Genomic DNA, 21,846 nt, shown 5'->3' with positions numbered 1-21,846 from the left:
AAGTTGATTCTCCAACAAAAAGAATACTGAAAGATTATTAAAATAACAAAAAAAATTATTTAGATGTCATTTATGTGTCCCCAGTCAAAAAATGGCTTACATTTTTATTATATAAAATTCCCTAATTTGTATTAAAAGTGCTGAAGCTCTTTTTAGCAGATTATGGTACATCAAGCTCATTGGTCTGGTGTATAATATTTTTAATATGGCTGTGTTTTTATTAGAAAATCATTATAATTAACAGAACTAAAGTCTTGAAAAGATCAGTCAGAGTGTAATTAATCAATATAATGTATTTCACTTAGTCCCAAACAATGTGACTTTTATATAATACAAACATATAAAATTTTCTTTGTTTTCAGGTTGTCAAACAAAATGTCGTAAACATTGAACGTCTCTAAATGATTGTGTTTGGGTGGACAGAACCCTGTTAATGGATAATGGCTCTTCTCATGTCTGTTGCATAACGGTATGTGCTGTTCTTCCAGGTGGACACATGGGCTAAGCCTTTGTGAGGCTTTCTCTGTGCAGGACTTCTATTATTGATTACATTATCACCATGTTCTCTGCTGCAACACAGTAACACTAAAGTCCCATTAACAGAGGTAAGAAAACCGGGCTTGATACAAAGAGGCCTCAGACAGAGGCAGAGGCCCTTGCCTCTCATATTTCTCTTCCTGTGTTTGTCTCTACGTCCTATATACACACTGTGCTGTTTGACAGTGGCAGCACATTTTTGGATAAGTTTAATTATAGCAGCTGGCAAGTCGGATCTATTAAAAGAAAAAATGTTTAAAGTGATAGAAAAAAAAAGAATTATGATGGCAGTGAAAGAGAGAAAAAAGGATAAGAGTAACTAAACTCTGTAACTGAGTCATTGTTTAATGAGTACTGTGCAAAATTCTCCATCCATCTGTTAATTTTTAAACCTTTGCTTTCCAAGTTCAAAGTATTTCTTGTAACCCTTCAAAATGTTATCTAGCAGTGAATGTTACACTAGAGGCTCTTTTTAAATTGTACAATGGGACATTTTACTGCTTAAACAGTCACTTTTGATGATTCTTGCAGCTGATTTCTTTGAAATCTGACCATTTTGAGATCTATTATTTTTAAGATGATTTGGTGACCTATGAATCATTCAGGCATAAGATAAGTATTGTTTTATAATTGAAAATGTAAGAAAGAACAATTTTACTTTACACATATAATATTAGGTATATCAGTTTGTCTCACCTGCAGTGGTGTATTAGCAAGTGCTAATGATATGATTCTATGTGCTGGAAAGTATAAGGCTAGACAGCATGGTTACAAAATACCCTCCAAAGGCCTAAGAAGAACTGTGGTAGTTTTGGGTACCTGAGGTGATTTTGTAATACACATCTATTTTGTTTAGTCAAAGTCTGACTCAACATTACTTAGAAAATGTGCCAGATAGGAATATTAACAAAACAAATATTTGTATCCAATGCATAATTTCTTGTGATGCACTGTTGTCCTTCAGTTCATCACTATTGTGACCCACAAAATGGTGCCCATAGCTTTGTGATTCTCAGACAAGTGCCAGTAGGGGTCGCCAAATCGACACAAACCAACTGCAAGTATTGGGAAAGACACACTACCACCTTTAAGGGGCGTGCTGCACTAATCATGTACCCTCTACACATGAACACTTACACCTGATGGTGTGTGTTCAGTACTCTACAGCATTTTATCCCCCACATACATTCACAGAGCTATTGTTTCTATACCTCCAGGTCCCAGTCACCCTATCCCACTGCTTTAATTATGCACACTCAGAAGGCCCCCCTGTCTGAGGTTTGGATCCAGTTGATGCTGCTCACTGGCTTTATTGGTTATTGGCTTCTACAAGGTAACGAGCGAGACATGTGTGTTTTCTTCTCTTGTGTTTTTAGTTGAATTTTTCTTTTGTTAGTTTAAGTTTTGCGTGCTGTTGGCATCCTCATTATGCTGCAACGGAGCAAAATGTAAGTGTGAGTAGAGTTTTGCTTATAATTATCAGTGGAATGTTTATAACATTGTTTATCTTTTTGAATTTTGGATCAATTAAAAGTGAGCCATTTCTAAAATTAGTTACCTACGTTGCCATTTAAAGAGGTTTCTTTAAAATAAATATACTCAATGTAAAGTAGTTTTTCTACTTATTCTGCTTTATTAATCTATGTGAAACAGGAAACCTGCACTAAGAAATTAAATTAAATTACATGAAGCACTAACACTATAATACATACAGCTGCCAGAATAATGCAGTTCAATATGTGGATAAATCAAAACATTTCTTGAAAAAGATAATATGTTTGGATTCAGTATTCAAAGCAGTGTCTCAATTGCTCCAACAGGCTTTCTCCTGCACTCTGCTGGGGGCTACTGCATCCACTGTCCAGGCTCCAGTTTCACCACTTCCTGTCTCAGTTTCAAGCACTACAGTCTATGTCTTTACATTAACTCAGAGTGTGTTTGCTATTAGACAATATTTATCTCCTGGCTGATTGTTGTGAAGCTGTGTCACATTTCTGCAGCATTTCCTTATTTGCCTGTTATATTGATCTCTTTTGTCTTTTCAACAGAGGGGCTGCTCCTTCTTGGATCTGACAAAGTGTGAGATAGGAGAAGAATGGAGAACAATAAGGTGACCATTGATCTGAGATAAAATTCACCTCATAGGAAGGAAAATAAAATGCTTTAAGAACAGGATAAATTGTTGCATTTGATGTAGGCACTAACTGCTTTGTTGCGTTGAAGATTAAAATTCAAGTAATATCAAGAATATTTTGGAGCCAGAACATGTTGAAACAAAAACTGCATATTGGTTCAGCTGTCCTTTAGAGCATTGTTCATGCCTGCTGTGTGTCTCCCCAGCAGCCAGTGAAGGAGGTTCTCCCCCTGCCTCGCCACCCCACCCCACTTCCTGTGACCTCCACATCTCCGACCCCTGCTGCCTCCTCGAAAAAACACACTACAGGGTCCATCCAGCAGGTTCAACTGGCCTCCTCAGGTAATGAGGCCAGACATATGTCTAAGCTTCTGCCAGATTACAACTACAAGTTTCACCTGCTCAAAAAATAGGAAGAGTATAGTATGTGTCCAAACATACCAATAAATGGTTACCCACTCAAGGCTGGGAAAGGTAAGCATTAATCAAAGACACAGAAGGGGTCTACAGTAACTCTGGAGAAGTTACAGAAATCCACAGCTCAGCTGGGAGCATCAACAGGACAACTATTACCATGTACTCAGCAAATCAGATTTTGATACAACAGTGAAAAGAAGTTTGAAATTATATCTTTTTTAAATATGTTATTCACATATTTAAAAACAGATTGTCACACATTGCTCTAAGTCAGTCTTTAAGGCTTATTTTGACCGTTCACCTTTGTTGCATTTGCTTACAGTGGTGACATCCTTCAATCACCTGAGGCCTCCAGAGAGAGACCTCACGCCGATGTCTCGGATGAAGCCTATTAAATCGCTGAAGCATGCCGGCTTAACTGCAGTCTTCACCGGGCAAACTGTGAGTCATGTGGTGCAGTCTTCCAAGTGAACATTACACCCTCCTAAAAGTTCAAACCATCCTGAATAAAAATATCCTCTTGCCAGAAGAATCGCAATTACATAATTACAAAGATAAAAACGGTGTTCAGCAATTTAAGCTTTTAATAACAATGGTCATCTCTTAAATTTTTAAACGATTAAAAGGCGCCTGCAAATTAAATTAAATCAAATGGATAAACTGCAGTTTGTCAAAAGTATAAATGTTGCTGTGCAAATAATAAAAAAGGGTGGCTGGTGCCTATCTCCAGCGTCAACAGGCGAGAGACGGGGTAGACCCTGGACAGGTTGCCAGTCCATTGCAGTACCATAAAAATATTAGTCAAAAATATGTACTTGTTTTTTGTCTGCTTATAGTATCTTAACATGCATGGCTAAATATTCAGACATCAGCAGCATCACTATTGTGTCATTGAAAACCCATAGTGGCTTGACAGTGAGGTGGTACAGGAGGAGGTGCAGGAGGAGGTACCAAGTGTCAACATGATCTTGGCTGACATTGACTCCCTGGTGCCAACCCACGATGAAACTGGACGCCCCATAGCAGAATGGAAACGGCAGGTGATGGTTCGGCAGCTCCAGGTCAGGATGCAAGATGAAGAGGTAGAGGAGGCACAGGTACTCCTTCATTGTTTTGTGTGGGGAAAAAAAAGACAGAGCACAGTGTTTTAGAAAGAAAACAATCAATAATCTGAAAGTCCAAAATGGTAAATGCTTTTTAATTTGACAATTCTCGAAAGATAAGACATTTTTTAATGCAAACAGCCCCAGAGAAAGTGATGTTTATATACATTTTGAGCGAAACATATTAATGGTTTTCTGTCAAGTTTTGATAACGTTGAGAGAAACAACAGAAAAATTACTATTTGGAAGACCACATGTACTTTGGAGATCTGAAACTATTGAGCTTGCAAAAAATTGCAAAACTCTATAAACTCTGAACATAAAGTGCTTTATCAACCTTCTCTGTGATTGTTTGAGTTTTTGGATGAGTTGCTGTTAATGCTGTTGCTTCTGATCCCTTTAAAGGAAATTTTACATATGGACTTATTGCACTTGTGGCTTCCTATCACAGTCTTTCAATGCTGAAATTCACAGATCTCCCATTCTTTAACAAAACAGTGTGCATAACACCTGTATTTAATGATTTGGATGTTTGATCCAATACTTTTGTCAAAATAGTGTATGCCATCAGATGTTAACCCCTATTATTATCTTCTGTACTTTTGTGCAAAATGCTAAACTTTTATGTTTTAAAAAGATTATGCATCAGAATTGTGAATTATCTTTTTTTTTTTTTTTTTTTTACAGAATATGTTGAATGGCTACATGCCACTGGATTCCTGGAAATACTCCCAGACTCACAACGCCATCTTAGGGCCCTTTGGTGAACTCCTAAAAGAGGAAGATCTGGTTTACTTGCAGCAGCAAATTGAGTCTGTTTCTCTGCAGAAACGTTGCCAGGCTTATGAATTAGAGTTGACCAGGCTAACCGAGGAGTTAAAGGCAATCTTACCTGATCCTATCGTTAATATTTCCCTCAACAAGGATATTCTACAAAGAATGGACTCTGGGGGAAAAATGCCCTTGGCTCTACCCATCTGGTGTGATCGTGTCTCAGAGATTGTCAAGAATATGTCTCTGCTGGTGGCCAATCTGACTAAAACTCAGAGAAAAGAAACTGAGTGGGGGTCTGTGGGAGGAATGGTTGAAGGGATGAAGAGTTTGCAGGAAAATATAATTGCCTCTGAAATTGATTTGGACTCAAGATTGATGCAAAATAGCCAAGAAAAGGAGTCTGCACCTGTGGGGACATCCAGTGGATGTAGGATACCCCATATTGGGATGGCATCTGCTTTCAGCCATCGCTTGGAGAGCAGCAGCTGCAATAGAGAAAAGAGAGAGAAGGTGGAGAGGGAGATCCAGCAGTCTGGTGTGTCTGTAAAAAACCTTAGGTCCAACTTTGAGGGTCAGATTGGAAGTATTTACCCCTTTGCTGGGGTTGTACATGGAGCACAGAGGCTGAAGGGGAAGAATTGGATTGGGCCATCAGCAGGAAGCAGTGATGATGTGAACACACACCTTAGTCATGGCGCCATTAAAACTTGTGGAGCTGTGATGGAGACCACCAGCTTAAGGAAAGAGCGGATAGTTGTGTTATTCCTGAGTCACTGGAAAAAGTCTGCATATGCCATTTCAATGAGAGCAGCAAGACAGAGACAAGAAAAACTTGCAGCATCAGGGAAAGTGGCTACAACTCAGCTGAAACAGAACCCCCACTCTCTGTTCCGGTTCTGCCAACAACGAGGTGCCGTGGACAAAATCGTAAACTCCTGGAGGAATAAGCTGGAGTACACTTCAAAATCCCATTTGGTTTCACAAAATTCATGTAACTCCCATGTTACCTACTCCCCAGAGCAGTTCCTGCCAGATATGGATGGAGTCGCAATGAGTCACGACAGCTTGACCCTCGACCTCTTCATGCTGGGTTATTTCCACATCTTAGAACAAGACCTGTCTGCTGAGGAGAGGAAGATGAGACATCTCCTCTGCTTTGAGGTTTTTGACCATGTCAGCTTCTTCCCCTGGGAGAAGGTGCGGGATTTCCACAAGGCTGTTCTCCAAGAAATTCAGTCTAGGAGGCGGCAGTGGAGTGATGGCTTTGAAGACCTCAAAACTCAATTCTTTGGTGAATCGGCAACGTGTCGCTGCCCATCGTCATTGGTGCCAGACTTTAAACCTGTACCCAAGGTTATAGTCCAAAATGCAACTCCAGATGAGAGCGGCAGTGACACAGAATTTTCCTGTTTCAATAATGAAGATATATGTAAATATATTGATCGCAGTTTTGCTTTCTGGAAAGAGAAAGAGGCAGAACTGTTTGACTTTGAACACTGAGCTAAAATTTGATGGGGTTTTTTTGGGACAAAATGATATTGAAGAGCTTGTTTTAAAAAAGAGATGGATCCTAAATAAAACACTGAGAAAGCTTTGTTGATGAACAGTTATTGCAAACAAAAGTTACTGTCAAAAAGCTTCAGTATTTTGAAGAACCTTCACCAATTCTGCAAATAGAGAAAATGCATTTGAATTTTAGATTTTTATACACCCAATGTCTACAGATGTCCAAGGTTTCCAACTGCAGTTTTGCTGAACACAATTAACCCTTTCATGCATATAGCGGCCACTGCAGTGGACAGTTATCTTAAAGCCATTTTCTTGTGTTTCATGTCAATTTTTATGCACACAGACCACAAAAATGGACACCAGTGAATCATACAATGCAGTATCAACTACTGTCCATCCACTGTAAGTGCAAAAAATATTTGTTAATATATATTTCTTAATAAATATTTCTTAAATCCAAATCCAACAAAAAAGCTACTCAGGAATATCCACTTCCTACTTCTACTTTAGAGGACTCTTGCAGGTAAAGGAAATATTGTGACATTATGTAACCCCTAAAGATTAATACTAGTGATGTATTTTCCAAATAACAACTTTGTATTTGGAGAAACATACAACTGATCACCTAGAATTTATCTATTTATTTTATACAAAATTTGTTTTCCCACCTTTTTTATGCCTTAAGAAAATAAAAAAAAATTAAAATTGGAAAAGAATCCTTACATAAAGAATCATAATTCATGCAAGGTTAACTGTAAGATTATATCCCTAATTATATTATCATAACAAATAAAAACACGGCATTTGAGATATAAGACCAATAAAGAACGATATTTTTAGCACAGAAAGGTTGTCTTAATCAAAAACGTGTTTACTGTCTACTTAAAGGTTCTTATTTTCAAGGCCCTAATTTTAACTTGATAAATGAATTCAGAGCCAATTAGCTCACATATATACAGTATATGTGGGGATACGATTACGTCAGCTGGTTTTTAATTTCTATCGATGATGTTTTACTTTCATCGTGCCTGTTCGTTACCTTTCCATCTCGAGGAAGGAAAATCATATCTGAATACCAACGGAAAGGTGAGGGATTTGAAAGAGGTGAGGTCGCGCAGGCGCACACGCTACCTAAACTGACAGGACGACGCCGAGCTGCATTCCCACCATTCTGTGAGGAGAGGAGGATCCTGCTGCGCACCCATAGCCCAGAGAGAGACGCAGGCCGATAAAGAAGAACAATATACATAAAATACATATTTTAAAAAAAATCTAAGTTAGGCTTTTTATCTGCCACCATGTCAGCCGGAGGAGATTTGGGGAATCCCCTGAGGAAATTTAAACTCGTGTTTTTGGGAGAGCAAAGCGGTGAGTCAGTGATCGGTGAGAGGTTTGGACGTCGAACATGTGTGTGCATGACGAAGAATACGTATATAATCATATTTTTTGACATGCTAAAGAGGCTAAATTGAATTCAGAAGATGTTGGCCTGGGTGATGCCGATGTTGGTGCTGGCAGCATCAGTGGGACCAGGATAATTTGATTAGAGGAAGACAAAAAGAAGAAGAAGAAAAGCCGCATACGAGTAAATTCAACTTATACATCAGGAAATATGATTGTGAATGAGCGGATGTGTATTGTCGCAAATGCTCCTAACTCGTATCATAGCAGGCGAAATGAATGGGGATGTTTTGATGTGCTGCAGTGACCGTGAAATATCTGAAATATCTTCCTTATCTTTTCCCTTTTTATCTCCATTCCCTTTTCCTGACATCCCACATGATTCTTACGCATGAAAACATTTCAAATATCTCCCCCTTTTCAGTTTTCTGTATTTTTAGATAGGATAACAAACAGTCTCCCATGTGTCAGTTCGGGACACACCCTAGACTGCCGATGTCTGTAGCATCTCCAAAGCACGCAGTCTCTTGCTCTATCCCATAAATTATCCCAGAAAAACAAGAAAGGCTTGACATCGCTGAAAGATTATACTGTGTTATCAATAATCCTTTCATTTAGGGTAAGAAGTTTCATGCGATGGGATAAATTCACAAGAAGAAAATCAATAAAGGTTTAGTGCATGAAGACGTGGTCAGATATTAGACACCAAAAGTGGCAGCAAAAAAAAAAAGTCGATATCCTATAAAAAAAAACAATGATAAAGAAAGGATAACCAGCTCTGATGTGACAGTAGGTCTGTGATTTTCAACGTGATGTCTGTGTGTATGTGCGTGTACGTGTGTGTGTCTTTTTTATTTCTGTGGGAGAGTGTGTCCACTAAAAGCATCTGTGTGAGTGTGTGTTTATGTGGCCTGTACTGCAATGTTTGCTGTCCATGGTGCTGAAGACAGGCCTGGTGTGGTCTATCGCTTCAATAAGGCTTCAAGGCTGGAGTGTTAAGGAGGCCTGCTGGACATATATGCTTTCCATCCACACTCACGTGCAGATGTGACATAAAATCTTCCTGTGGATTGATGTAAATGAGCATGGAGAACACAAGGCCCACTTTGGTCCATTTATTTATGTTTCTTAATTTCTTAATTGAGATTAGATCATTTCAGTTCACTTGTCTGATTTATATAATGCCACTTCACAACGAATGTAATCTCAGGACATGTTACAAAAAAAAGAGATCTATTTCACATCCAGAAATCATACTCCTAGAATTTAGTTATATAGACAGGTTCAATACAAAGCGTTCCTTTATTCGATCTCCATAATAAAACACTGCAGTCCAACAAAAATCCAGTAAGCCAATTGGTAAAATGTTACAGAAACCCTGATTACAACAACACTTGACTTGACTACAATCTTTCATCTGTTTGGCAACATAGAGTTTCATGTGACAGATTCTGGTAGAGCAGCACCATACCAAATAGCAATATCATCATTGCAATATCAGTTAAAAAAAGAAGAAGTAAGATGCCAAGCACAATTTGGATGCAATATTTGCTATTTGTTGTGCATCAAAACTTTGCTTTCCTATGTGTTTGGCCACTCAGATAGACTTTCAACGCCCAGAGAGCAGTAAGAAAATGCAGGTTACTTCCGATCAATATTGTTGTTATAATTGTCAGCAATAACATTTCAGTCACATTTTCCTGATATCATGCAGGCCTAATTTTGTTTCCTCCCCTGACTCTTTTATAAAATGCTGTCTCAGAAACAATTAGATGATAGGAGTGTTAAGTCACTATAAGTATGATTTGTTCAAATGCCAAAGAAGAGGTCAATTTTAAATGTAATTTCCATTAGCCTTGAGACAGTGTTTTGGCCCGGTGGTGCAAGGATGCAGTAAGTAAGGCTGAATGCCCACATCAACTTTTGTTTATAGAGTGCTAAGCCTTGAAATTAGCAATCACTTTGCTGTCAGATTTATGCAAAGTAAAATTTTCAATGTAGCATGTAATTGTGTTTATTCTACGTCTCCGTTAAAGGATTTTTAATAGGTAGTTCTTCCCTTGTTTATTTGTACACCGTTTATATATTTTTTCTAATTTTCAAGTAGATTTTTTTTGTTAGTTTTATTCATTTACTTAAAGCAGAGATGCCCAAGTTCAGTCCTTGAGTTCTACCATGCTCGTAACCCGTAGGTGCCTCCCTTCTCCAACACACCTGAATCAAATGAATGGCTTCTTATCAGGCCTCTGCAGCACTAAAATGCTGATGAGCCATTTAATTCAGGTGTGTTGGAGAAAATTGCAGAAGTCAAACAGCTTGCCTCACTTAATGTTTTTCTTCATTGTTAGAATATTGACCATTTGCATTTGTCATTTTATCGCTTTGTAGGTTGGGTTGCTGTGTACATGATTTTTTTTCAGGAAGAAGACAAAAGATCTCAGGCAATTGGGTACTTCCAGAAAGTTCCTAAAACGCTGACCAGATGGGGGCTACTTAAAATATTCATATGGCAAAATAAAACAAGAAACGAATGCAGAATTTCAGGAGTTTTGTTAGTCTGTGGCCATATTTAGAGAAGTATAGAATACAAAACCTGCAGTGAATAATGAACTAAAATATCAGCATGCTATGAGGGGCAAATAAAGTGCATTTGTTGAAGTAAAGAGGGGTAGGAGGTAGCCGACCACCAGGAGGGCTGTCTGCCATAGGATAATTTGTGTGGCCCATATTCTAACTCCTACCAATCTGGCTGATGTTATATACTTGCTTTGGCAGCCAATTATTTAAGGCAATTTACTCTGATCTACTCATAGTCTCCTCCAGAGCTGCACAATGTCTTCAATATCTTCAATTTCACATTTGTAAATGTCAACTTTGATGGAATATCATGCAGGCCATTATAGTGCCATGCATACTCTGTGTCCATGGCGCAGGGTATGCGTAACATGGTCTAGTTGGATGGACTTAATCATTCTTTTTGCCCACATATGATATAGATCTCATTAAATGAGCGGATAAAGTTCAAGGAAAGGGGTGGATGAGAAAGGAAGAAAAGGACGACAAAGTGTGTTAATCGCAGACCCGCTTATTTGAAATTTTTTCCTGAGAAACCATTTTAAATGTTAGATGTACTGCTTCTGACACACCTTTCACAGAACAACTCCATTTGAAGAAATGGTTTGATTAAACATTTTACTGAGTGTTTTAGCTAACAAAACCAACTTCTGTGTGTTTTGGTTTCAGTGGGGAAAACATCTCTCATCACCAGATTCATGTATGACAGTTTTGACAACACATATCAGGTGAGGCTCAGAGCTCAAACACACAAGTGTTAGGACGTGTTAGGAAGTATTGATTCAGTATAGATCTGGTCAGTAAGTGCACTTCACTATTGATGATTGGAAATTTGTTTACGCAGGAATAACACTAATAAGGGTCATTGAATTAAAATGTAAACTCTGAACTAATGAATCATATTAAACAACGGCATTGTGACTCAATAGATTTGTCATAATACATTCAAGGTTTTTTTTTTAATAATAACCAAACTAAATGTACTAAATTGTATCATAGCACTATGAGTTTATTTTGGCAAAATCTATTTTTTTGTTTGCTTGGTTGATTATTTCTGTAGATACATAAAAATGACTTTGCTTAGAGCAGTAAATTGTGTAAAAACTCAGTTTTTCATCCTGTCTTTTCTCATAGGCAACCATTGGAATTGACTTCCTCTCTAAGACCATGTACCTGGAAGACCGGACAGTAGGAAATTCTGATATTCATTTTGGAACTTGCATGTAGAAATATTACACTTTTAGGGCTTTAGTATGCCAATGTCATTGAATGTCCTAGCTTCCGCTGTGTTTTGACTAATCTTTGATTTGATTTGCTTAATCGCTGCTCTCTTTATGCTCTAACATGATTATCTGAAGGTTATTTCTCCTAGTAAGAGCTTTGGAACATTTTTTCCCTTTGCAATAAGCCATAGTCATGGATCATCTTCTTTAACTTGTGCAAATGTTATTTCTGTCGCGGGATATTATCCCCTGCCAGCCTGCACGAGCTGATATGGGCTTATCCCCCAGAAAAAAAGCCTTTACTTGTGTTTAGCTTGTGTGAAATTTAACAGTTTATGTCCAAACAGCTGCTGAGAGTGCGTGTGTTTGTGTGTTCGCATTCAGGTAAGGCTGCAGCTGTGGGACACAGCTGGACAGGAGCGTTTCAGGAGCCTCATTCCCAGCTACATTCGGGACTCTACAGTGGCAGTGGTTGTCTATGACATTACAAGTGAGCCCACGTTGATCCCTTTTTTAAATAACTAAGTGTTTTGCACACTGGTATTTAACGTCACAGCAAGACACTAACTCTAAATTGAGTTAACTCTAAATTGACGCTTTAATCTCCACAGACATAAATTCGTTCCAGCAGACCTGCAAATGGATCGACGACGTCAGGACGGAGAGAGGAAGTGATGTGATCATCATGCTCGTGGGCAACAAGACAGATCTGGAGGAGAAGAGGTAAACACTCTGTTTTGTAATCAACTCCAACATTTAACTGCCGCTTAAAAAAAGGCTGTTGAAAGCAACGCGTCAGAACTGAATGAGTCAGCCTCAGATGTCGAGTCTGGCTGGATTTTCCCGCAGGCAAATCACGATCGAGGAAGGAGAGCAGAGAGCCAAGGAGTTGAACGTCATGTTCATCGAGACCAGTGCCAAGACAGGCTCCAATGTCAAACAGGTGATCCTTGCTGTTTCACCATATTTTACCGCATTTAAGGTTCAACTTTAAAGCAAATTAACAGGCAAAGACAATTATAGCACTTTAAATAGATGTAATTGATGGTAAATAGCAACAATATCTGATAGCTCAAAATCTATTAAGATGTACATACAAATGTAGGACAAAACTAAATAAGGGACAAGATATATCAGAAAATAAAAGTCTATTTATCTTTGTAACAATGACTAGTCAATATTTGTTTTAGTTGTGTTTGTATTTGTTCACTTACACCCCTTTGTTGTTAATGAAAATTGAAGCAAAGAAAGAGGAAAAAGTGCAGTTTATAATGGATGCCCTACAAAAAAATCTTGCTGAAATGGATGGTAAACAATATTATTTCTAATGCTAAAATTTACATTTTTACTCTATGCAGAAAGATCCTAGGCTGGAATTTGAACCATGGGGCCTTTTATCTAATAGTGCAAATAAGCAAACAAACAAAAATTAACCCCTACCATATTTTTTCTTTCACATTTTTATTTCTCTTTCCAGCTGTTTCGTCGAGTCGCTGCCGCCCTACCTGGGATGGAGAGTCTGGATGACGCAAACCCCGAAGGCAGTATCCTTTACAGCTTTTCTGATCTGCCTTTTCGAGAGCCAAGCGTCTGAGAAGCCGGCAAGCTTATTTTTAATCTTTTAGTGGCTGCTGGCAAAAACACAAACAGTCAGACAAGCCTTCTGTCTATACAGAAGCATCCACCATTAAACGATTTATGCCTGAGAGGCAAGGATTGCACAAAGCCAGGAAGAGGTTTTAAATGCAGGGGTTTGGCACCACATAGTGGCTGTCAGAAAAGTGACAGCAGGAGAGGAGGAGGCACTTATAGAATAATGTCAATTAATTGACGAAATAGAGTTTAAAATAGATACTCTGTTTGATTTATGTTTATTCACCATTTCATTCTATTGTACAAGAACATGCACTAAGAATTATAGATCTGACACTGATGTAAGAAGTCCCAATGTGCTTTTCTTAACTGAACCTTCCCAGTGATTGACATCAAGCTGGACAAACCAGCAGAGCCCACCGTCCCGGAGGGCGGCTGTTCGTGTTAATGCAGAGCTGTTTCTGGATGGCTCCCCTCACACCATAGGCTTGTTGTGTTACTTTATACTGGCTAGCTTCCAGTTGACTTCTCTAATTGGATATAGGAGCCAGACCTTGTATCTGATTGGACAAATCAAATGTTATCTTTCAGTCTTGTTCAGTTGTAAGATATTGTATACTTTGTCAATATGTAAGACTGGAGGAGGAGAAAAAAAAAACAAGAAAAAAAAAACATGTTGCGTTGAAGAGGAACAACTAAAGAAGAAACAGTGTGGGAAGAAAAAGAAAACGAAAAAAAATAGAGAAAAATGGGCGACCAACAGAGTTCTTTTCGCTGTTATGTTTTGTATTTTTTATAAATAAAAAGGGAAAGCACCAAAAATGATGCCTAAACACGGAAGGGGAAAACGTCGGAGGGCCGGCTGTTTCTTTTGATGGCCGAACACGTCTGAATGTCTGCAGCACGCATGCACGCTGATCTGTTCTTTGACCTTTGACCTGCCCTCCCAGGTCTCTGTGCTCTGGAAGGAGCCAGAACATCTTAGAATGTTTTATAGCATCTCTCTATAGCATCTCATGACAAAACATCTCTCATTTGATATTCCCCACAAGGGTCAAACAACCAGTAGGTTCACCTAACAGTAGCTGTGAAAATGTGGCACTCTTTCTCTCTCTCTCTTTCTCTCTCTCTATCTATCTCACTCTTTCACACTCTCTTTTGCTCTCTCTTTCTCTTTTATAGAACAAACTGTACTGCGGTAAGAAAAAAATAATAAAAAAGAGCTAATAATACAGACAAGCTTACTGTTACAACCCCCTGTCCCACCAAATTACCCTTCGCCGTTCCTCTTTTCCTCCCTCTGCCTCTCTCCTTTCAGTCTCCCCGTCCTCCCATCCCGGTAATACACATATAACAATCCACTGTAATGCACTGCACTGTATATAATAATGTAATATGTATGTTGTGAACGTCCCTCTGTAGAAGTGGTCCTTGTTCACCAGTATGAATAATGTAATAATGTTTAATGATTAATAAATTACAGATTAAAGGGCTTCACTCTCCTAACCATCTACATTCACCTGGTTACAAAATGGTGTATTTCCTTTTTATTATTTATATTTTTAGAATATATTTTGTTAAATGGAATAGAATAGAATATACTTTATTGTCCCCTAGGAGAAATTTGTCACGGACTATATAAAGAAATAAGCTAAAACCGAACAGAACACCAAAGATATTGCACACCTTCCAGGCCTCAGCATGCTGTCTATTTAAAATGTTGATTCAACATTTTGACGGTGACGGTAAAAAAAAAAAAAAAAGTACTTAAAACAGTTCTATTTAGTTTTTGAGTTTCTATTCCTTCTACTGGAAGGCAAGAGCTGGTATTATTGAAAGAACAAGAAATCCTCAAATGTTGTGCTTTGGTGAGAGATTATACTTAAATATACTTTTCACTACTCTTTAATTTACAATTCAGTTACTTTCAAGTTTAATTGAAATAATTTCAACTTACTTTAATACAGTTCAACTCAATTCAATGCAATTCAGTTCTATTCACCTCAGTTCATTGGAATTTTAATAAATCCTCTTATGTTAAACTCAGTTCAGTTTAGTTCAACTTGTATATTAGTTCAGTTCAGTACATCCATTGTCTATACCTGCTTATTCTTGCAGAGACGCAGGTAATGTCATGAGGTCAAACCACAGAACAAACTAATCCATCATAGGGTCATACAGAACACAAAACTATGCAACCCCACACTCAGAGCTAAAGGAAATTAAAAATAACCAATTAATTTAGTCTTGTTTTCATGTTTCAACTCAGTTCTGGTAAGTTCAGTTCAACAAAGAACAGCTATTAAATGCAACTGGATTCATGTCAGTTTCATGCATTCCAATGAAATTCAGTTTAGTTTGGTTTATTTTTTTCAATGCACCTCAGCTCAACTAATTTTGGTACAAATTCTTGCATTTCGACTTCATTTTATTCAGTTGAAATCTAGAACAATGCATCTTGACACAGTTCATTTCAGTTATACTCATTCAACTCAATTTATATTCCTTCAAGTAAACTGTAATTTGATTTAGTCCAATGCAGTTAAATTGAATTGAATTCAACCAAATTCTGGTCAATTTGTTGTAATTCCACATTACAAAAAAAACCCCAAAACATTTCAATGGGTTTTTAAAAAATCCTTTCTAGCTTTATCCTTCTAAAACAGTCCAATACTCCAGTACAATGACACTGTATCCAACACAATCAGAGAATGTCCAACTTTTGCAATTGTAATCTTGCTGAAAAGTAGTGACACATAGGAATTCATTTAAGGTCCATCCATCCATCCATTTTCTGTTCACCCTTTGTCCCTAATGGGGTCGGGAGGGTTGCTGGTGCCTATCTCCAGCTACGTTACGGGCGAGAGGCGGGGTACACCCTGGACATTTAAGATATTTTTAAATATTTTTTTCCACTTCAAAAAGAAAAATCCACAGGCAGCTTCACTTTTACTTTTGGATGGATAGGATTCAAAATAACTTATCTCAGACCATAAAGGAAACATATTACAACCCTTTAAAAAATCACCGAGGTGAACATTAGAAAGTTATATTAAATAAACAAATTACTGATACACATAGATTAGGCTTTACTCTATCACCTACTGAACTTAGTGTTCCTCACTCCAGATATTAACATAAACAAATCTACAACAGGCATTTTTTGTCATGTTTGAGAAAAAATAAAGTACTCTCCAGCTTCTAAATGATGAGCAACAGCTGGACCATGAGCATAGCAGCCAACCGGTCATGTAATCCATCAGCTAATTGTTTACAGTTTTGATTTGCTGTTTCCAGTTCACTGGAAAGTGATAATTATGACGCTAATGCTGAGCTCTCTGAGGTGACTCAGAGTCTGCAAACCTGATAGTGGAGGGGAAGTTGAGATGGAAAGAACCTTTTAGGAGGAAAACTGTCATTGTAAAACAGCGTGCTGCCTCACCGTGCTCTCCTGGTGTAAGAGGACAGGTATTCCCCTGTATGAAGGTTGTTGGTGTCGTTGGTGGACAAATAAAACTTCTCAGCGGTCTGAGGACTGGTCTTCTTCTGGTACACCAGGTCTGTAGTCTCATAAGGATGTCAATTTTATTTCAACGGTGACAAATAAATGTGTATCTAAAACAGAAATGAAACATACTTTTACAGGAAAATGGAAAATAGTCTATGATGCATAATATTTCCTGGTGTTCTTGAATGGCGCACCTGTCAAAATTTCACCCCTTGAATAGGACACGCCTCTTCCAGAGGGGTGAATGTACAATCTCCGGCCTGGTCGGCTCCTCATTGAAGTTCTCGTTTTCACTTGAAGCAGATCATGTCCAGAGTGGAGGTGTTTAGGGACGCCAACCTTCGCTCTCTGCTGCGCGAGTTGCGCACTGACATAGCGATGGCGGTGGATGACCCTTTTCCTATTGTGTATGGCTTGGCAGACAAAAACATAATCACAGAACAACAGCTGCAGGTAAGCAACAGGAATGTATGTCCAAACTTTTATTTAGAGGTGAAATTCTTTAAAAACCTATCTATGTTTGTGGATAACTACATTCAGTTGTTTGATTTAGATTTTCACGGGACAGCTCTGTCCATCACATTAATCTGTACATCTGTCATGCAGTGTTTTGAAACCCACACACTAGAGCATTTTGTTTTCTCTAGGATACTCTTAAGAAGGAAGGGAGCGAGGGGATTCACAAAGCCATGTACTCCCTCCTTTCGTGGCTGTTGGAGCAGAGCAGATCAACTCTCCAGGCTTTCTGGAGCAACCTATCCAAGGACTACAACATGGACAGCTACCCCAAGCTAAAGGCACTTCTCGCTAACCTGAATACCAGTCTGTGAAGTCCAATTTCCTTGAAAGCATTTCCTTCTTATAAAAGTCTTGTCTTGACCTCATTTGACTTTGACCGATTCATTCATTCTGCTGATTCTGTCCGTTTAGGACCGAATGCTCCGCGGTCCAAAGCTGAAAACAGATCTTATGGAGGAGTAAAAGCTTCTCACAGCAAGAAGAGGAGCCATGAGGACAAGGGAGCAAATGTTCAGCATTCAGAGTATCATGCTAAGACAAGCGATGGAACAGGTCATCTTACTTTCTTCCAAATCAGTTTTTAATCCAACAGCATTTTTCCAGTAAGTTTATTGACAAATTTAGCTTACCGTAACTTAGATTTTCTATTCTTGTACCAGTGAGTAAAGTCAAGTTGTACAGAGTGAAGAGTGAAGCGCGAGCACTGCAACTACCATCTGGAAACAGTAATACAATATATTATTGACTAAAATGAACCTGCATTGCTTTTATTTCATGTTAGAAATATATCAGAATTCTGCTACAGGTCTGCAGGTGGTATCTTCCTCTGTTCAGAGAGGCATAGCCCTTTCCTCTTCTTCATCTTCCTACTCTTCAGATCTTCCTTTCAGCCAGGACAAAAAAGAAAACACACAAATCAAACAGGAGCGCACTGCACTGGATGGTAAGACTTTGAAAAACTGACATTGTTACTTTTTAAACTTTGATTAAACTGCTTAATAGCATTGGGGGACCTTACCATTTGGCAACATGTTTTTTTTATGTGAGAAATTGGTAGCAAGATGTACTGTTTTTTTCTGTCTACATGAGAAGATATTTGAGGCAAACAGTATTGTCTTGAAACAGGCTCCGTCAGAAAGTGCATCAAAGGTGCTGAAGGTTTTCACTCGTACAGTTTAGCAGAGAAGTCCCACGACAAGTCCAAATCTGCGAGTGCCAGGTTTACCCACCAGGGGGAGGCAAACCCAATAATAGTAAGCCATCAATGTCGTCAGTGGTGCTTAAATGAACGGTGCTGTTTTGTTTCTCATCTGATCCCAGCTGTGTGTGTTTGTTGGTGTGTATAGATACACTCTAATGATGATGAGTGCGCGCTGTGTAAGGATGGAGGGGAGTTGATTTGCTGTGACGGCTGTCCTCGAGCCTTTCATCTGACCTGCCTCAACCCCCCACTCGCTTCCATACCGAGGTAAACAGTTACAGAGGTAAATGTGAGAAGCTTTTAGATAATAGACATTTGATTAAAGTCTTTTAAAAGTAAAATGCATTTTGTGATTAACAGTGGCTCTTGGCAGTGTGAGTGGTGTTATGGGCTTAGAGTGAAACAAGAAAATGCTCTACAGCTTGTCCAGGTGTGTATATAAAGCCTTTCATTGTAATATAACATTTAACACTGTCTGAAAAGAATATGGGTAGACTTTATATAAGTAAGGGACTATTTCTCATTATCGCCGATGATTATATTTATAATATTCCAAAATCACGATTCTGTCAGTGTGTAAGTATCCACTTTAATCTAGTGCTTTACTTAAAGGCGATGCTCTGTTCTTCAATTCAGGTTCTCCCCACTCAGCCTCAGCAAACCAGCATAAATAACACTAACTCCATCTTAGACAACTCTTTCTACCCCACTTTATCATCCTCCCTCACGAGTGTCACAGCCTCTATCAAAGCATCGAATGGCAAAAACCAGGTGAGGCGCTTTACTTTATCTTTCCTCCACCTTTGGATCTTCTTTACCCTTATTGCTGCTTCTTGCTTGTTATAAATGTGAACTGTGTGTCCAGTGCTCAGGTGGAGAGATGGTCGCCCTGAGGGAGGTGTGTGGTGTTTGTCACCTTGGAGGAGATCTGACTCACTGCCTTCAGTGTTTAAAGCATTTTCATGCACATTGCCACTTTTCCAAGTAAGACAACCACTTTTTTATCAGTGACATGAGAAATATGTTGAATTAAAAAATACAAAAGTTATTATGATGTGCAGAGCCTTGAACTTCTTCTTATTTTGCCATGTTGCAAAACTTTACTTTAATACCATTAAGTTAAATCCAGTGTAACCAGTTGCTTTAAATATGGAACAACAAAAACATAGGTCTGTATCATATGTTATTGAATTATAAAGGAAAACAGGACATCTTAGATAATTAATTGAAGGTTTTTAGACATGTTTGTGCACTGAAAGTAAATATGTTTCAAAAATGCTTCTTTTAGAAACGATTGTAGGGGCCAATCAGTGTGGCACCCAAGATTTTATTTAAAACAATGTAATAACACAAGTGCCTTCTGTATAAATGTCTCCCAATAAATGTTTGGATTCATTTATATTTTCAGTATGAGATAATACCATAGGGTGCTGTATAGCAACCATAGTTTGTTTCTTCTTATAACTCAAGCCAAAATACACTGATAGCAATAATATCTAAATGTTCTTTTGATTCCTGATCACATGTTCAGATCCCTTATTTGGTGTTTCGTGCCCCATAATGGGATCGTGTCCCTAATTTTTCAGAACCATTAATCGGTACTGTGCAGAGCAAATTTTTTTTAGCTCCCTCTCTGTCAGGCTAGTATTGATCAGCTATACCAGCATTGCATTAAGAGTGTGTTTGTAGAGTCAATTCCCAAGTGCTGGCTAATGGATTACGAATGGCTTTTTGCAGAAGTAACTCAGGGTCAGTACTTTCAGAAAATGATGTTAATTATAAATGAAAGATAGATGTCCTATACTTTTGTTGCACTACCTTTTTGATATTGGCCTTGGTTTTAAAATTAACATCAATCAAATCATATGAACCAGTTTTACATAGACCTTGATGTACTAAAATGTGTAATAATTTTGGAACTGTGTTTAGCTTGGTGATTTAGAACAGTTTGAAGCTGCCTGTCTGCAATACTCAAATTACACATTGATCGAAGGAAACCTGATACACTTCAGTCTGAGTCACTTGCGATGTGTTTGTGCTTCAAAGGGGAAGATCTGTCTGCTTGTCCTGTTCTAGACCATGGGGCAGCTCTGCAGAGAAAGAAACCGAGCCCAGAGCCATGCAGGTGTGTCTACAGACCTTTACAACAGAAACAAAGGAGAAGAAACGCCTGCACATGCTGCATTGCAATCATTGTACTCTTTCTGGTTTGTGTTTAGCTTGCACCTTCAGTCCAGAACTCATTCAGTCAAGATCAGAGCACTTCCTTCTCTGAACCAGTCGTCAATAAGGACGAACTGGACTCCATCTTGGGAGATGTAAGGGTGGTACATACCAAATGATGCAAAAATGAAGTCATTATCTTCTCTGATTGATGCTTTATTTCTGCTGTACTTTAAGTATATTCTGATTTGACTTGAACTTTAGTAATGATTTATTATTTACATAACAGCTGAATTGACTGGGGATGAATGTTAGACTCGGGTATTAACTGGCTACATTTGCCGTTCAGTTCAGTTAATCTTGAAGAACACATCATTTTGAAATGACAACTGGATATGTGCTCGCAAGATCTCATCTTTCTTTTTCTTCTGCTCTTTCTATGGCAGCAGAACTCAATTGACGGCCTGTTGCAGTGGGCCTTCCACAACATCTCCAGGCCTCTTCCAGACTCTCAGGGATGCTACAAGTGAAAAACAATTATGCACTCCAGGTTATAGACAGGAATGACAAATTGACCCCCGGGTAATTGAATTCAAACACCATAATCACTCATAAGTTACAGCCTCTCTCCCACTTTAATTTGGAAATAAATGTTTTATGATGGCAGTTTAATTTTAAATTGCTTTATCATTTTTTCCCTCCCATTTTTATCTGTGTGTTTTCTGTACTTGTGCCAATAATCTTTGATTATATGACCTTTGAAAAAACTTTGAACTTTAACAAATTTTTGTCATCTGACCACAAGCCTGATTGCATTTTAGAAGGATTTGGTATGATTGAGTATTGCAGAATTGTATAGTGGAAGTAAAATATTTGCAAAGTGTCTCAGATCAGACACTCCAACTGGATGGAGAATACCTTTGAAAATAAGTTTTAAAAGTTTTCCAGAGTCCCAGTTTGATTTATTTTTGGGTTTTGACTATGCCATTTAAACACATTAAAGTGCTTTGATCTAAAACACTGTATTTCTGTCTATATTTTTAAGGTTCTTGTGCTGCTGAAAGTTTTTTATAACCTCTAACCCCCAATCTCTAGGATAGACCTGTATGTAGCACCATCTATGTTCCCATCCAAACAGGGCCAGCTTTCCCCATCCCTGCTGAAGAAAATAATTCTCATGGTATTATATT

General features: G+C 38.3%; 3 protein-coding genes across 3 annotated transcripts; all 3 read left to right on the top strand.

The window, feature by feature from the left end:
• The first annotated feature begins 1,001 nt into the window (after nucleotides 1-1,001).
• Nucleotides 1,002-7,736, top strand: espnlb (espin like b). Its single transcript, XM_032565935.1, has 5 exons — nucleotides 1,002-2,647; nucleotides 2,881-3,013; nucleotides 3,411-3,529; nucleotides 3,994-4,185; nucleotides 4,879-7,736. The coding sequence occupies exons 1-5, from the start codon at nucleotides 2,633-2,635 to the stop codon at nucleotides 6,463-6,465; spliced, it is 2,046 nt and encodes a 681-aa protein (XP_032421826.1). The 5' UTR covers nucleotides 1,002-2,632; the 3' UTR covers nucleotides 6,466-7,736.
• On the top strand, nucleotides 7,622-14,784 carry rab6bb (RAB6B, member RAS oncogene family b). The gene is made up of 8 exons (XM_032566235.1): nucleotides 7,622-7,842; nucleotides 11,119-11,177; nucleotides 11,584-11,637; nucleotides 12,057-12,162; nucleotides 12,284-12,395; nucleotides 12,522-12,615; nucleotides 13,150-13,216; nucleotides 13,649-14,784. The coding sequence occupies exons 1-8, from the start codon at nucleotides 7,773-7,775 to the stop codon at nucleotides 13,711-13,713; spliced, it is 627 nt and encodes a 208-aa protein (XP_032422126.1). The 5' UTR covers nucleotides 7,622-7,772; the 3' UTR covers nucleotides 13,714-14,784.
• A 1,923-nt stretch (nucleotides 14,785-16,707) lies between these two features.
• aire (autoimmune regulator) lies at nucleotides 16,708-21,566 on the top strand. The gene is made up of 13 exons (XM_032566236.1): nucleotides 16,708-17,226; nucleotides 17,421-17,595; nucleotides 17,704-17,844; nucleotides 17,952-18,017; nucleotides 18,098-18,235; nucleotides 18,418-18,545; nucleotides 18,639-18,760; nucleotides 18,854-18,923; nucleotides 19,130-19,264; nucleotides 19,359-19,477; nucleotides 20,540-20,618; nucleotides 20,713-20,811; nucleotides 21,103-21,566. The coding sequence occupies exons 1-13, from the start codon at nucleotides 17,080-17,082 to the stop codon at nucleotides 21,184-21,186; spliced, it is 1,503 nt and encodes a 500-aa protein (XP_032422127.1). The 5' UTR covers nucleotides 16,708-17,079; the 3' UTR covers nucleotides 21,187-21,566.
• The last annotated feature ends 280 nt before the right edge of the window (nucleotides 21,567-21,846 follow it).

The sequence above is a fragment of the Xiphophorus hellerii genome, chromosome 6 (genome assembly GCF_003331165.1).
Source record: "Xiphophorus hellerii strain 12219 chromosome 6, Xiphophorus_hellerii-4.1, whole genome shotgun sequence".
Classification (NCBI taxonomy): domain Eukaryota; kingdom Metazoa; phylum Chordata; class Actinopteri; order Cyprinodontiformes; family Poeciliidae; genus Xiphophorus; species Xiphophorus hellerii.
This window is presented reverse-complemented; position numbering and strand designations above follow the sequence as displayed.

Bases quoted from the DNA above. Each gene is read 5' to 3' on its own strand.
- aire (XM_032566236.1), top strand. From the start codon at position 17,080: ATGTCCAGAGTGGAGGTGTTTAGGGACGCCAACCTTCGCTCTCTGCTG. The intron at 17,596-17,703 runs GTCTGTGAAGTC...CTGTCCGTTTAG, and splicing joins TCTCGCTAACCTGAATACCA to GACCGAATGCTCCGCGGTCC. The intron at 18,924-19,129 runs GTGTGTATATAA...TCTTCAATTCAG, and splicing joins ATGCTCTACAGCTTGTCCAG to GTTCTCCCCACTCAGCCTCA.
- rab6bb (XM_032566235.1), top strand. From the start codon at position 7,773: ATGTCAGCCGGAGGAGATTTGGGGAATCCCCTGAGGAAATTTAAACTC. The intron at 11,178-11,583 runs GTGAGGCTCAGA...CTTTTCTCATAG, and splicing joins GTTTTGACAACACATATCAG to GCAACCATTGGAATTGACTT. The intron at 12,616-13,149 runs GTGATCCTTGCT...TTCTCTTTCCAG, and splicing joins CAGGCTCCAATGTCAAACAG to CTGTTTCGTCGAGTCGCTGC.
- espnlb (XM_032565935.1), top strand. The intron at 3,530-3,993 runs GTGAGTCATGTG...GAAAACCCATAG, and splicing joins CAGTCTTCACCGGGCAAACT to TGGCTTGACAGTGAGGTGGT. The intron at 4,186-4,878 runs GTACTCCTTCAT...TTTTTTTTACAG, and splicing joins AAGAGGTAGAGGAGGCACAG to AATATGTTGAATGGCTACAT.